This window comes from Bison bison, unplaced genomic scaffold (genome assembly GCF_000754665.1).
Source record: "Bison bison bison isolate TAMUID 2011002044 unplaced genomic scaffold, Bison_UMD1.0 scf7180017864508, whole genome shotgun sequence".
Taxonomy (NCBI): Eukaryota; Metazoa; Chordata; class Mammalia; order Artiodactyla; family Bovidae; genus Bison; species Bison bison.
The window spans coordinates 7,285,105-7,301,893 of record NW_011495064.1 but is presented as its reverse complement, the minus strand read 5'-3'; the positions used below and the strand labels follow the sequence as shown (position 1 = coordinate 7,301,893).

The 16,789-nt window shown below is 47.0% G+C and overlaps 1 protein-coding gene across 1 annotated transcript in view; it reads right to left on the bottom strand.

Annotated features, from left to right (window-relative positions):
- The window catches only part of MAP4K4 (mitogen-activated protein kinase kinase kinase kinase 4), a gene marked incomplete at its 5' end in the record, with an annotated part of 149,039 nt that overhangs the window by 65,774 nt on the left and 66,476 nt on the right, over positions 1-16,789 (bottom strand). Inside the window, 1 exon segment of the mRNA XM_010829864.1 lies at positions 10,282-10,338. Within this exon segment, the coding sequence (XP_010828166.1) occupies positions 10,282-10,338 (57 nt within the window).

Here is a 16,789-nt window from a genome sequence, read left to right as displayed (position 1 = left end):
AATCGACTGGCCAATGCAGGAGCCACAAGAGATGTGGGTTTGATCCCTGGGTTGGGAAGATTCCTTGGAGAAGGAAATGGCAGCCCACTCCAGTATTTCTGCCTGGAGAATCCCAGACATAGGAGCCTTCAGTCCGTGGGGTCGCAAAGAGTCAGACACGACTGAGCATCTGAGCATTCCAATCACCCTCCCAGGGGATGAGAAGTGGTTCCAAGAGGTGGGGGAAGAAACCTACCACTTTTATGTATAAAGCACAAGATACACACATGCAGACTATCGTTTCCATTAGTATGATTAGAAAGAAAATCTTATGAGTCTTCTTAGGGAGGTGATTGTGAAAATGAGGGCATGATCTGTTGGGAACACAGTGGAACTCAGTTCAGGTCAGTTCAGTCACTCAGTCGTGTCCAAACCCATGTCTATCAAGTTGGTGATGCCATCCAACCATCTCATTCTCGGTTGTCCCCTTCTCCTCCTGCCCTCAATCGTTCCCAGCATCAGGGTCTTTTCCAATGAGTCAGCTCTTCGCATCAGCTGGCCAAAGTATTGGAGTTTCAGCTTCAACATCAGTCCTTCCAATGAACACCCAAGACTGATCTCCTTTAGGATGGAATGGTTGGATCTCCTTGCAGTTCAAGGGACTCTCAAGAGTCTTCTCCAACACCACAGTGGGACTAGTGGTTCTCAAAGTTACTGTCATATTTTTAAATTAAAATTAGCCAAAGCTTAATCAATTTCTAATTAACTTTCAGGGCTTTTCTTCAAGGACTTGTCTTACACCATTATTAAAATAATAACATCAATGAAGAGGTACAGCGTGTGACCTTCATCTACAGAAGGCTAAGGAAGGAAGACAATCCAAATTAGGAAGCTGAAATCTAATATGAAAATCATTTAAATTAAGTTAGAAGTTACCGAGGATAAGAAAATGCCAGATAAGGAAATTCAGCATCCCACAAACTTGGCACATCAGTTTCTCTCTCAGGAGCTATGACAAACCTAGACAGGGTATTAAAAAACAGAGATATCACTTTGCCTACAAAGGTCTGTACAGTCAAAGCTATCATTTTTCCAGTAGTCATGTATAGATGTGAGAGCTGGACCATAAAGAAGGCTCAGTGCTGAAGGATGATGCTTTCAAACCCGTGGTGTTGGAGAAGACTCTGGAGAGTCCCCTGGACTGCCAGGAGATCAAACCAGTCAATCCTAAAGGAAATCAACTCTGAATATTCACTGGGAGGACTGATGCTGAAGCTACAATACTTTGGCCACCTGATGCAAAGAGATGACTTACTGAAAAAGACCCTGAAGCTGGGAAAGACTGAGGGCAAGAGGAGAAGAGGGCAACAGAGGACGAGATGGTTGGATGGCATCATCAACTCAATGGACATGAGTCTGAGAAAACGCCAAGAGATGGTGAAAGCCAGGGAAGCCTGGCGTGCTGCAGCCCATAAGGTCCCAAAGACTCAGACACGACTCAGCAAATGAACAACAAGCTGAGAGAAAGAAAGTGGTTTGTTAAGGCAAGTGAAAAACAGAAGTTAAGGGAAAAAAAGAATATTTGGAGGAGCGTGCACACAGCTGTGTGAAGCTGAGAGCTGACTCTGATGCAGTGACTGCTTCCCTGAAGACGGAGATGGCCTGTGGGAGTCGCAGGTGGTGGGAAGAAGGAACCAGGAGCAGGCTGTAAGGCTGCAGTATCGAAGTGTCTTCCGAACAGCAGCAGAATGAAGTAAGTCCCAGTCCACAGCACTCTCTCCCCACCTCCCTCCTGTTCTCACACATCCATCACGCCGTGCTCACCTCCAGCTGGAAACTGGTAAAGCTGGGAGGCCTCACAGGGCCTTGCTTGGTCTCTGGAACGAGCGTGTATGCTCCCTCCTGCCAGAGTGTGACCGCCCTAGGAGCAAGAATTTGTTGTCTGCTCCGTGGAGCTGGCTCAAGACGATGCTCACAGTCCTGTTCCCCAGATTTGACCTACGTGGCTGACCATCAGGCCACTTCTTCTGGGGCACCTGGGTTAGTGGCTAGGCTTTACACAGCTTTAACTCTCCCATGCTCTCATTGTAGGAGCATGGTGCCAAAAGTAGGGAGGGCACCCACCAAATCCTGCCAACCAGCACCCTGCACCCCAGCGCACATTGGGCCCAGTATCCTCCCAACCTGCAAGGAATATGTCTCATCACCAACACTCAGGTCATCAGGACTGAAAAAAAGTCTGCTCTGGCTGAATCTACACTCTCTATCCACCCATCCTTTAAGGTCAGGATCATATCAGCTCTCCCAACAGCCTACTGAGAAGCCAGCGTCTGAAATTGTTAATACTTTCAAAGGTTCTGTAAGTTGAGAGTCAAGAGATCTGGGCTCTAGTCCCTGCCCCCTAACTAGCCATGTGCTCCTGAGCATGAAGGTCAGTGTCTCCGAGCTGGAATCCTTCACTTGCAGGCCTGAGGGGATGTCTTCTCTCCTAAGGGTTTTTGAACTTGAGGGTGCCACGAATCCCCTGGAGGGCTTGTTAAAACCCTGACTGCTGGACCCCAATCCAGCACTTCCGATGCAACAGTCTGGGGTAGAGCCTGAGACACTGCATTTCTAACAGATTTCCAGGTGTGCTGCTGTGAGAGAATCCACCACTTTAACCCCATCTGACGCCACGGACCATGGGACCACTCTGACCAGAAGACTGGACTGGGTGGGTGATGAGTGGCAGGGAGACGCCCCCAACCCAGACAGAGCACCATTCCTTCTCTCTCCGACATAAAGCACTATATACTGTTTATCTCTGTTTTCTCTGCATCATCACAAGATGATAGACCTCCTTTGCCCAAAACAATTATTACACACACATAAGGGCCCTGAACTGCACAGCAGTATTTGGGTTTAATGTGATTCACCATCCAGACAGGCTGGCCTAAGCTTTCTAAAACTGCTTTTGAAATATACACCTTTTTATACAGTTTTGACTTGCAAACCATGTAAATGATTCACACATTCGAAAATTAAATCAGGAGAAAAAGGAAACCCTATGAATGAATTAAAATAGAAACTGAAGCTAGCAGCTACACACCCGATTGATAAACCCCACAAGGAGATGAGTATTCCTAGTAACGTCTGAATATAGCACTCTGCAAATCCTTGACAGATAAAAGTCTAAGGACAAAAACAGCTTCAGACAAATAAAACTCTACTCTGTGTTCACTGCTAAGTGGTAACATCGGTGTTGTAATTCTGAAATGATTTTATGTTTGCTGAAAGTGAAAGTCGCTCAGTCAAGCCCTACTCTTTGTGACCCCATAGACAGGACACCAGGCTCCTCTGTCCGTGGAATTCTCTAGGCAAGAATACTGAAGTAGGCTGCCATTCTCTTCTCCAGCAGATCTATGTTTATTGGAGGATAAATTAAATAAGTAAATGTAATGTTCTATTAGGAACTAAGAGTTTTCAGTCTAGGCAAAGAGAAAACTATAAAATACACAAGATTTTAGAAATTAAGGAAAAAATGATTCTGAAAAATATATTTCCAAGCTCTGTCTACTGAGAGGGTCTAGAAGCAAAAAGGGCTTTCCTGGTGGCTCAGACAGTAAGGAATCTGCCTACAATGCAGGAGAACCATGTTAGATCCCTGGGTTGAGAAAATCCCCTGGAGAAGGGAATGGCTATCCCCTGGAGAAGGAAATGGCAACCCACTCCAGTACCCTTGCCTGGAGAATTCCACGGACAGAGGAGCCGGGTAGGCTACAGTCCATGAGGTTGCAAGGAGTCGGACACGATTAGTGAAGACACAATGTGACCCACACAGGAAAGCAGAAAACCTCTGCAGCAATGAGCTCACTGAGCATCCAGATGCTGGTTTCTGAGTGCACTTCCCACTGAAAGGAACTAAGGCTCTTCAGAGGAAGGGACTTGCATTCTGGAAGATGAGCCTCAAATAGCTACTTGTCCCAAAAGACAAGGAAATATTCAAAAACTACTGGGCCGTGTCAGGGGGCTGCAGAAGGCAGTCTTTAAAGAGCTCCCCTGGCTAGATGTGGCATGCTTTCATTAGGTAATAATAATGGCAGCTGCAACTGATGGATACACATTGAAGAAATATTAATAAAACTGCCTATGTCCATAGCAATATCTAGAAGAAAATAGACAAGAAAGGGTGGGGTAGGTAAGAAAAGAAACTCTTCTTTACTGACTGATGCAGGCTAAGAAGCCTGGAAGATAGAATCTGAAAATCAACACCTGGCAGTCATAATTATTAACATAGTATCTACATGTAGATTACTTCCATGGACTGTAGCCAACAGCACGGGGGAACTCTGCCTCTTCCATCAAATGGCTTCACTAACACTGGGACAATCAGGATGGACGTGCCCCCTGAGGTCACGCAACAGGAAGATCCAACACCACCACGGTGTTCTTGCCAAAAACACTTATTCTGCATCTAATTAAGCCTCGATCTAATTTCTAGTTTACAGGAAATATAGGAGGAGGGACAAGTTAAAGCACAACATGAGGAAACTATCAGACAAATCCAGAATGGGGGCTACTTCACCAAACAATTGGCTGGGCTCTTCCAAAAGTCAATTTCTCTATTAAAAAAAAAAAGTAGGAGGGACTGACCTAGATTAAAAGTGACTTAAGAGATAAGCTAACCAGTGTGTGTGTGTGTGTGTGTGTGTGTGTGTACACACCATATCTTCTGTATCCATTCATCTATCAATGGATATACATACCCACACACATATACACACAATGGAATATTACTTGACCATAAAAAAGAATGAAATCATGCCATTTCCAGCAACCTAGAATCTCTAGGTCCTAGATGGACCTACAGATTATCATACTAAGTGAAGTAAGTCAGACAGAGAAAGACAAGTATCATATGATATGACTCATAGGTGAAATCTTTTTTAAAAAATGATACAAATGAACTTATTTACAAAACAGACTCATGCACATAGAAAATAAACTTATAGTTACCAAAGAGGATTGAGGGGGATGATAAATTAGATGGTGGGGAGTGACTTAAACATACTACAATACATAAAACAGCTAAACAACAAAGCCGTACTGTATAGCACAGGGAACTATAGTCAGTATTCTATAATAACCTATAACGGAAAAGAATCTGAAAAAGAACATATATGTATGTATGTATGTATAACTTGGGCTTCCCTTGTGGTTCAGATGGTATAGCGGGAGACCCAGGTTTGATCCCTGGGTCGGGAAGCTCCCCTGGAGAAAGAAATGGCACCCCACTCCAGTATTCTTGCCTGGAAAATCCCATGGACAGAGGAGCCAGGTAGGCTACAGTCCATGGCGTCGCAAAGAGTCGGACACAACTGAGCGACTTCACTTCACTTCATGTATAATTGAACCACTTTACTGTACACCTGAAATTAATACAACATTGTGAGTTAACTATACTTTGTTTTTTTTTTTTTAAGATATTTAAAAAAGAGAGATAAGATAACCAAATATAACGCACAAACCTCCATCGGACCATGCTTGGAAAAAAATGGTTATAAAAACGTCCTTGGCATAACTGAGTACATTTGAAATAGACCATATTAGGTGACAATCTGAAATGATTCATCCTGTCTCAAGCAGTATTTTAATTATGGCTTTATTTTAAGAGAAGTGTGCTCAAGTATTTACAAGTGTTGCGTCTTGGTATCACAATACAGACATACCACACACACAAATGAAATGCTGAAGTTCCTGAGTTCAGCAAAGGGTAGAGTGTGTTCATTTTCTGAACAGTGCTGTAATTATGAACATTTTCATAAGAGTTGGTTGCATAGTATTTAAATAAAAACATAAATTTCACTTCTTAGAAACAAATCCTAAAGAATTTATGGACCCCAAGTTGAGAATTACTGATTTAGATAATTCTTTTGTTTGTTTACCTTCCAGAGTGTTAAATAAAAACAACAGGTACCTCAACTGCAAGGGACAAACTATCAGGCTCTTGTGTGTAACAGGAATAATGCAAGTGTGACATGAAGACACAGGACTGCGGCCGGGCGGTGACTGGAGGGTGCAGGGTGGGCGACGGAGGCTGCAGTGAGCCTCCTGAGGCTCAGACTTTCCTTGCTGCCGCCTTTAGGATTGTTACCGGAGAGCTGATGTATTTTAAAATATGAAAGAAGACAACTAAAATTGCTAATACTTTGTAAACATAATCATTTGTGCTTAAATAGCAGGGTTTTACGGGGGCTTCCCAGGTGGCGCTAGTGGTAAAGAACTCTCCTGCCAATACAGGAGATGCAGGTTCAATCCCTGGGTCAGGATGATTCCCTGGAGGGCATGGCAACCCACTCCAGTATTCTTGCCTGGAGAATCCCATGGACATAGCAGCCTGGTGGGCTACAGTCCATGGGGTCGCAAAGAGTCGGACACACCTGAGTGACTAAGCACAGCACAGGGAGCTAACACCCCACACATGACTTAGCATGGCACGTGGGGTTTTAAAGGGCAATGATTTCCCACTAAACAAAAGATATAAAAAATTGACACACACACATATATATATAGACACAAGGATTGAAATGAAGGGGATATCAAGAATTCAAACAGCCAATTCAACCACTTCAAGTAACCCTCAAAACGTATCACACCACACAAACACACACCGGTCACAATGGGGAATTCCGAATAAGCTATATGGACTGGATCAGTGCCGAGCCCCATGGCTCACCTTAGATCTAAGCCATGCCGGCAGACACTGGAGTCCAGGTCAGTTCTGTGCAGGACTTCAGTTGTGACACTGTACTACAGTTATGCAAGATGTTACCCTTGCGGAAAACTGGGTGCAAGATACGTGGGACCTCCTTGAACACTTTTCTCCAAATTCTTGTGAATCTGTAATTATCACGAAAGTTATGCACTGTAGATCTCACGGCCTGGTGAGATCTTGTCCTGTTTGAACACACCCTTCAAAACCTCTCCACCAGCAATCAGATATATGACATGCTTTCATTAGAAAGAACTCTTTCAAATCCTAAAGAAAAGGAATTCTTAAAAAAAGAGAGAGAGCTCAAACTCGAGAAGAAACATAAAGACATGTGTACACCTCCAGCAAACAAAGGGCTCCCTCCCAGACCCCTCGGTCTCCCAGGAAGCACGAGGGCAAAGTGGGGATTCTCGATCTGCTTTGGTTTCCAGGGTCACACAATGGAGTGCAGCAGGTGAAGCGGACTCGGGCAGCCAGCCTGGAGAGGTTCATTCAGAGCTGAGGACAGCTGACAGCTGGGGACGGCACCACCCCCGCCAACCCGCTCCCCACAGCTGCTGCTCCTCTGGCCTTTACAGAGCCTGAGCAACAACCAGGAGCCTAACAACTGCCTCTCAGTGTCACTCAAGGAACAGGCTCGACAGGCGGGACCAGTCTGGGATTCTTCCTAAGGATCAGCACCCACACCTTTTTGCTCCCAAGTGCACTCAGAAGTCACGAAGGACCCTGCTCTCAACCCGAGCCCTCTCCCACAGCCCCTCCTAGAAACACCCGCGGCCAATTCTCCCTCTTGCTCCCAATGCTCGGCAAGAAGGGCAGGGAGGTGGGCCCCTGGAAGGGAAGGTTTGGGGGGCACGCTCCCCGGGGCGGCGACCGCACCAGCTCTCCACCCACCATCACATTTGCTCGCAGGTCAGAGGGCCCTCTGGAGAGAGGTCACTGCATTGACACAGCACAAGAGAAACGTTACTGAGAGGCAACACAGCAAACGGTTGGTTGGGTTTTTATCTGCTCTGAAGACTCACCATCTGGTTTTCATTTCACCTGAACACATGGGTTTTGCATAATTATTATTAAAGGAGTCTTGAAAATGCATTTGTCCAATGCTGCCTGATTTCTTCAGGCAAGGAAATACCGTTTGTATGTGCTGTGCTGTGCTAAGTGGCTTCAGTCGGGTCTGACTCTCTGCAACCCTATGGACTGTAGCCCACCAGTCTCCTCTGTCCATGGGATTTCCCAGACAAGAATACTGGAGTGGGATGCCACGCCCTCCTCCAGGGGATCTCCCTGACCCAGGGACTGAACCCATGTCTCTTGCGTCTCCTGCATTGGCAGGCGGGTTCCTTACCACTAGCACCACCTGGGAAGGCCCTACCTTTTGCACGCAACTCACTGCAAGTGTCTGGTACCCACACGGGTCCGTGTTTTAGAGCCGTGCTCAGAGAGGTGCTGGTGAGGAGATGCACAAGGGCACCAACGATGGCGACTGCTGCACGGGGGAAGGAGGGGGACTTACTGTGCCTTTTACTTTCCTGTATTTTACACTTTAAAACAAACAAACCAACAAGCAACAACTGCTCCTTGCACAGAAACAACATGCAGTGTGCACTGCAGGGGTGAACAGGATGTCCACGGCGCAGACAGGCTCACGACAGCTCCCGGAGACGGCAGCCAGGGCAGCGTGGGCTGAAGCCAGTGAAGAGCCTCAGCTCTCAGGGGGGCGGCAGATGCCTCACAGAATTTCCAGAGATGATGTCTACAACGGTACCCAGAGTCTGCCCACAACCAAGTCAGGAGGGCCACTGGTAAATGTCAGAGGCTGGAGATGCACCGGGCAGCGAGAACGGCCTGGCGGGAAGGGGCCCACTGGTCCGTCCAGGGGGCACCTCATCAGTAACCCGCTGTGCCATTTCAATCACAGGAAGCCGGCATCTGCAGCTCCCTCACCACTCTGTGATCTTAAAATTAACATTTAACTGGAAAAGAATCCAATGGGATCACTAGAACACAACAGAAATCACCCAGGAGGTTACAAGAATCCTCTGGCGAGACAAACAATGGTACTTTTTATTATAAAAAAAAGATGACACTGGGATTTCCCGGGCTGTTCAGAGGTTAACACTCTGCACTTCCAATGCAGGGGTCATGGGTTCGATCCCTGGTTGGGGAACTAAGATCTCAAGTGCTGCAAGATGCAGCCAAAAAGATTAAAAAGAGAGAGAGAGAGAAGAGAGCAGTCACTGCATCAAATACCACATCTTCACATACTTCTATAAAGTTCTCCCAGCTGCCTGGTGGTTGGTCCAGAGATGACATTTTCTAATTCTCACTTAAGCAACCCACATGCTGGCAATGAGCGTTACTAGAGACGGAGGGGAGAAGGCAGAGGAGGGGACCTTCCAAGTGGTGATCAACTGCACACCCGGGAACAGTTCAGCCATCTTCTCCCTCAACAGGTCCCACACTTGGGGAGATTACAGCTTGATTTAGACACCCCAAATCCCCATGGTTTCTCGTTAGCTCACTCTAGAATCTGTGATCTATGATGTAAATTTCACTCATAATTCTCTCTCTGAACGTCGCTCAGTCGTGTTTGACTCTTTTGAGACCCCAGGGACTGCAGACCACCAGGCTTCTCTGTCTGTGGAATTCTCCAGGCAAGAATACTGGAGTGGGTTGCCATTCCCTTCTCCTTTCCAACCTAGGGAACAAACCCGGGTCTCCTGCATCTGCATTGCAGGCAGCATCTTTACCATCTGAGCCACCAGAGAAGCCCCTATTCATAATTAAGCAAGTTAAAAGCAATCACAAGAGGATAAAGTTTCACATGAAAATTTAAAAGAAGATGGATTTGGTTCATCATACCCCGTGGTTACTTTTATAAACTGAATGTGGACTCATGCCTGTGTGCACATGATCACACATGGGCACATACACACTTACCTTTCATTGGAGTTCACTTCTCCTCATTCCCATCCAAAGCTACACAGTAAAATCCTCATGTGGCCATTCTGAAAACTATTTTTTGCTACTAAATTTTGCCAACAATCTGCTCAGCATTCTAGCAGATGTTTCTGTTTGCAAACCTCTGGGAACTTGGCTGGATCTGTTTTCTTTCCCCCATGTCAAAAATAAAAGAAATGGCCCAAATGCGGCCCAATACCCCAGAGAACCTCTTCCCCACCCGCTCCCTCAACCTCCCTACTCATATGACCTCCATGATGACTTCTCAAATCTTTTCCATTAGAGAAGATGTTTCCAATTATGGTCCATTATGCTGCCAAGGATGACATCATTCCGATGTGTCTTTTTTTTTTTCCTTAAGAAAACGCTACTGATTCTTAGTTACTTGGGACCCATCTGCAACAACTTAAGCCAGCTTGTCTGCTGAGCTTTCTGAACCCACAGTGTCACATGAGGGTAATTTGCTCAAGATCGATTCTCCAAACAGAACAACTCCTCTTCAATAGGGGGAGGCTGAAGGGGGACGAGGGGGATCCTTGTTTTTTTATCTAAGGATTTCTTTGAAAACATCTGTGACCCAACCTTACCTCGGTAACATCCATAACTTTGATGGCTGCCAGCTGACCTGTTTTAACATGTCGACCCTGAAAAACAGAAAAAAAGGAAAGATAATTGGCACAAACGCTCTGCACCATGATGAGAACAGAATGGCTGAAGTTTCGACAAATCACCTCTTTTTCCCCAAAAGTGATGATGACCGAGTCCCAGGCTCTCCCAAGAGAACCATATGGTTCTATTGCTTTGTAAGACTTCGTGAACCGCACTGAATGAACCAAAGAAGCAGCATAACAAACAAGTTTTGATAAAAAAAAATCAATTCCCTCCTTTCCTGGGTTTCATTTACATATCATTACCTTTCAATCAAAACATCTTAAACCTTTCCTTCCACACCTCAGGTTGATCAGTCTTTTCTTCTCAACATTCCACATGAAGGAAATAACCAAAAAAAAAAAAGGTCTAGATATCATACTGCCATCTGGGAAGCCCAGATATTATATTATTTACCATTAAAAATGTCATCTTCTGCTGATGCACCCCCCAATAGCACTGGATTTTCCAAGAGTTTACGGAGAATCTTCCCGGACACTTTCCTGTGGTCCCCATGCAGGGAGGCTCCAGCACAGTTACTCAGAACAAGGTTGGGGGGCGGGGGTGCATGCAGAGAGAGCACTGCCTTACAGCTGTGTCACAATTCCCGGCCCAGGACATAAGCATTTGTTACTCATGTATCACGAGCATCTCAGACAAGCTGGACGCTGCTCTCCTATGCCCTGCCTTGACGAGGAGCTTCCTCGCCATTGGTTCTCCTCCCATCCCTCTTGGCTCTGCTATGCCGGCATCTCCCCAGCCAGCAACAATGTGCTGCCTTGCACCGTGAGCGCCCTCTCCTTAAGGGCTTTGCAGAAACGGTCCTTCTGCCGCAAATGTGAAACAGAAGGCACGTCCCCGGAGTTTCCAAGAGGCTGCCTCACTGTGGCCTCGTGATGGAAAGAGTTATGAACTTTAGAACTTGAAACCCGAGAGGGGAAGCTCTCCATTTATTCTGGAAAGCTTGGGCAGGGACTCAAATTCCAACTCGGACAAAACAACTCCATGAAAATGACACTGAATTACCAGAGTCTCAGCTCTCTGCGGTCTCGGCAGGATGGGCTCCAGGAGTCCCTCTCTGAGCAGTGCTGGGGACAGCCTGGATGCAGGGAAGCCAGACATAAAGAGCCCACAGGCCCGGAGCCTCCTTCCAACCTCCCCCACCTGCAGACCCGCCACCTCACCCCTACCTGAGCCACTGTCAAATGTCCGTAGAAGCCCCACCTCTGCAGCGGCACGGGGCGGGGAGGGAAGAGCACTTCTCGTGGGCCAGCCCCAGGAGCCCTGCTTCCAGACTTGTCACCCAACCCCACTGCCAGTCCCCAAGTGCCCTCTGAGTCACCAGCCTCATGCTCCCATCACATCTTCCTGCATTCAGCACAGCACAAGGCCAGGCTGCACAGCTGTTTGTGTTTAGTCACTCAGTCATGTCCGACTCTTTGTGACCCCATGGACTGTAGCCCGCCAGGCTCCTCTGTCCATGGGATTTCCCAGGCAAGAATACTGGAGTGGGTCGCCATTCCCTTCCTTCTCCAGGGATCTTCCTGTCTCAGGGATCAAACCCGGGTCTCCTGCACTGTAGGTCAACTCTTCACCCTCTGAGCCATCGGGGATCACCTTCCTGCAGTGGAGCTGCTTCCACATAACTGGCAATGCAGAAGCCAAAAATAAAAGCTGGCTGTCAATCCCTGGCCTCCTCTCTCCCATGAGAAATCAGGAAAAGTCGATGAAAGAACACCCCAGAAGAACCCTCTCTGGAATGTGAAGGCGAGTGTGAGCAAAGTTCAAGCCCCTCACCCACAGATTTGGGAAACTAAAATGTGTTTTTCTTGGTTCCTTCTTTTATCTCACAAATTTTCTTTCAATAAATATTGGAGATCAGAATGCTTTTGCTTTCTGTTGAGTTTAATTTGAGACAACTTTACAGATTAACTGCCTGAAACTGACCTTCTATTTGTGTAAGAGCAAAGCCCATCATCAGGCTCCCCTGATAGCTCAAACAGTAAAGAATCTGCCTGCAATGCAGGAGACCTGGGTTCAATCCCTGGGTTGGGAAGGTCCCCTGGAGGAGGAAGTGGCAACTCACTCCAGTATTCTTGTCAGGAGAATTCCACGGACAGAAGAGCCTGGCGGGCTACAGGCTGACAAAAGAATCGGACACAACTGAGCGATAGAGCACAAAAAGCCCATCAACACCAGCCTGGGCAAGCAGAGGGCGGCCTGCTCTTAACCAGAGGCCAGGATGTGAGCTGCAGGCTGAGGGGACAGCCACCACCCCTATGCAGGGAGCTGGGGGGGTGTGCTGAGAGGGCTGCAGAAGGGTCCACAAGAAGGAGCGTTACGTAGTGACAGAGAAACACTGCAGTCTGTAGCAGAAACACTTAGCCAACGGGACAGGGTGATGCGGAGTGCTCCGGGTCACCCTGGGTGACACGAAGGACCTTTAAAGGTGGAGTCAGACGGGACACACCATGTCGCCAGTGCTGGAGAGCCCGAGGACCGCCTGGTAAGCCTGAAGATTTCAGGGGTCAGGAAGGGTCCCCTTGAGATATGAGCTGCAGACCATCCTCACCAAATCCCAGAAAGGAACACACATGCAAGTGTCACCAGGGGAGAGGAGAGAACCCAAAGATCAGACCAAACACAAGAACTCTCTAAGAGAGGTGCAGGAGTCCATGACTAGCGATTCTCACGCATTCTGAATTTTGAAAATCGCTTCTCCACGCTTGCATGAAAAAGCCCAAATTCAAGTTCTCATATCCTCTCTGGTATTTATTACCATGAAGATACACACTCGTCTTAGCTGAGGTCTTGATATGGAAAGGTCAGACTTATAACAAATGAGCTCTAACAAATGTTGATTATGTTTATCACAGAAACAGAACTATGTTCTGAAAGGTTCAGAAGCTCAAAGGACAGGCAAGCCTAGTTCATCAAAACGGTCGATGAACAGATGAGAAAGTCAACCCACAATGCAAACAGGAGATGATCCAGGGGCTCAGCCTGCTGTGTCAGTTCTCTCCCCAGACGTCTCACTCCTAAGAATTCCAGCTGCGAATGGAAGACGAACCCGGCAGAGCACAGAGAATTTCTAGGGCAGCGAAAACCCTCTGCATGATACTCTAATGACAGACTCATGTCACCACATATCTATCCAAACTCACAGGTTGTGCAATGCCGGGAGTGACCCGCAGTGTAAAGCGAGTGACTATGATGTGTCAACGCAGGCTCCTCAGTCTTAACAGCTGCGGCGGGAGGGGAGCGCCAATAATGGGGAAGGGATATGTATGTGTGAAAACAGGTATACCTGTACCTTCCTCTCAATTTTGCTGTGAACCTAAAACTGCTCTTAAAAAAAAAAAAAAAGTGTTTAAAAAAATGTTTTAATTCTAAGGATAATTCCCCCTCACATGCCCTTACTTTAACGGGCAAACATGAAACCTAGCTGACCATGTGATGGGCTGCAAGAGCTCAGCGCCCAGCGATGCACTGACCACTTTCTAAGGCTCCATGGTCATCCACCCCTAAGCCAAAACCAGCCTGGTTCTGCACTTAAAACCCCCAAACCACACCCCACTTATGAGTGCTCTTTTCCAGGAAGAATCTGCAAAAAAAAAAAAACAAAAAATGCAACAGAGGAAGAGGGCATATTACCCAAACAGCATCCCCAAGCCACCTGAGGTAAGGCACCAGGTAGTTAACTTGGGAGAGAGACAGCTCAGGGCCCTTCAGGAAGAAGCTCAGACGCCTGAACATCTCCTGACACCAGAGCAGGTAAGGGCACACACTTTCTCATCACAGTCCTCCAGACCCACAGTGAGGTAGGCGCTGCGACCTTGTAACTACCATCTTGTAATCGAGACCTGTCCATCTGCCTCTCCCTCTGTTCCACGCTCAGGGCTGTGGGTGAGGAGGAGAAAAACATAGGAAAATGTGAGTGGCATGCGGTCAAGAAGCGTGATTTAATAAGAAAACCAAGCTTCTATTCCTTGAAAATTAAAAGATCTCCATAGAGAATTCTAAATTCTATAGGAATCCTAAAGGAAATCAACCCTGAATATTCACTGGAAGGACTGAGACTGAAGCTGAAGCTCCAATACTCTGGCCACCTGATGCAAATAGCTGACTCACTGGAAAAAAACCCTGATGCTGGGAAAGGTTGAGGGCAAGAGGAGAAGGGGACGACAGAGGATGAGACAGTAAGATAGCAGCACCAACTCAAAGGATATGAACCTGAGCAAGCAAGGGAGAGAGTGGAGGACAGAGGAGCCTGGCGTGCTGCAGTTCACGGGGTTGCAAAGAGTCAGACTTGACTTAGCGACTGAACAACAACAGAATTCTGCTTGACTTAGGTTGGAGGTGCCGCAAGGAGAACAATGCTCTCTTTAAAGAAATTTATGCCTCAATAGCAGAGAATGTGCTGGAGAAGGAAATGGCAACCCACTCCAGTGTTCTTGCCTGGAGAATCCCAGGGATGAGGGAGCCTGGTGGGCTGCTGTCTATGGGGTCGCACAGAGTCAGACACGACTGAAGTGACTTAGCAGCAGCAGCAGCAGAGAATGTGCAGGCTTCTGACTTCTACAAAAACTAAAACAGCCAAAACCGACAGCACAGTGAGACCCAGTGCCCACCCGTAATGAATGAGAGGGCAACAAAGGAGAGGCTCGCTGCACAGCTGAGCTGGCAGGTAGTGAAATAATTTATGCACCACATCTTTTTTTAAGAGACTGATCTGGATGGAAATCTTCCTAAAGCCTGAAATCTTGAGTACATTAAAGATGCTTTTCTTAATGGCTCAGGGAAATCATTATGAACATCAATTACTATCCTGTCCTTGCAATTAAGTGAGAGCCACAGGGAATATTACGTCAGGCAGGAATACTTCAGCAAAGAAAAGGCCCAGTCATCTGGGCTCTGCAGGCCTGTTCGGTCACTTTTAGCTGTGTTCTAGAACAGACATGGGGTGGGGGCTGGCCAGACAGCAAGCTAAGTTCCAGTTATGTGAGCTATCACTGGAGCAAACACCTTCTTCGGTTGCCAAGTGGAGACAGCCTGGGTGTGCATGGAGTTAAAGGGCCGGAGGGAGGAGACAAGTGTCCTGGGAGGTGAGGAGGGGTGTGTGTGTGTGCACACATGTGTATATGTGTGTGTGTGCATGTGTGTCTGTGTGTGTGTGTGCGCACACGCGTGCATGTGTGTGTGAGTCTGTGCGTGTGTGCCTTCATGTCTCTGTCCAGGCAGTGGGTCAGGTGGGAAGAGAGGGCAGCTGCTCTATAAAAAATGTCTGGTGTCTGGCACCTCCTTGGTGGTGCAGTGGCTAAGACTCCATGCTCCCAATACAGAGGGCTGGGCTCTAACCCTGCTTAGGGAACAAGATCCCACACGCCAGGGCACAACTAAGAGTTCACATGTCGAGCTGCTCAGTCGTGTCCAACTCTGCGACCCCATGGACTGCAGGAGGCCAGGCTCCTCTGCCCATGGGATTCTCCGGCAAAGAATCCTGGAGTGGGTTTCGCCATTCCTTCTCCAGGAGATCTTCCCGACCCAAGGATAAAAGGCTGCATCGGAAGGCAGATTCTTTACCACTGAGCCACCTGGGAAGTCTCAACATTTACTACACACTTGGGCTGAGTTGCCTTTTCCTCAGCTCACCAGAAATACCCAACTGACTTGAGACTGAACAACTTTAAAATAACAAAGGATTTAACAGCACAGGATAAACACACACACAGAACTCCAAACCCTTTACTGGGGGCCAATCTCTGTATGAAGTTACCTTCTATCTCAGTCACTAACAGAAAAGGCACCCTATTCCACAGGTGAGCAGATCAGTCAAAACTCTGGAAAGGCTACACCTAACATCCATCACAGGACTCGGACAAGATAAATTCAAACACCGTTCTCCTGAAGGTGACATGATTCTGCAGTGGATAAAAGAAAAGACACCAAAGGAGATACCCACGACCCATAAAACACATACTCCCTTACTGACAGGCTCTCGCAGGAAGAGCTGCATATAAAATATATTATTTTCCTATTTGCTGATTGTCTGAAGCTACTAAAAATAATAAGTTCCTCTTTCTCTACTTTTCTATGCTATCAATACTTTTATGATTAAAATGTCTGTTAATTTTTTAAAGAAAAAACTATTTTTTCACTAGTTGTTTTATTTCACATATGAAGATGTTTGTTGTTCAGCTGTTAAGTCGTCTGACTCTTTGTGACCCCATGGACTGCAGCATGCCAGGCTTCCCTGTTCTTCACTATCTCCCAGAGTTTGCTCAAACTCATGTTGTCCATTGATTCAGTGATGTCATCCAAGCATCTTATCCTCTGTTGTCGCCTTCTCCTCTTTCCCTCAATCTTTTCCAGCATCAGGGTCTCTTCCAATGAGTCAGCTCTTCGCATCAGGTGGCCAAAGTACTGGAGCTTCAGCATCAGTCCTCC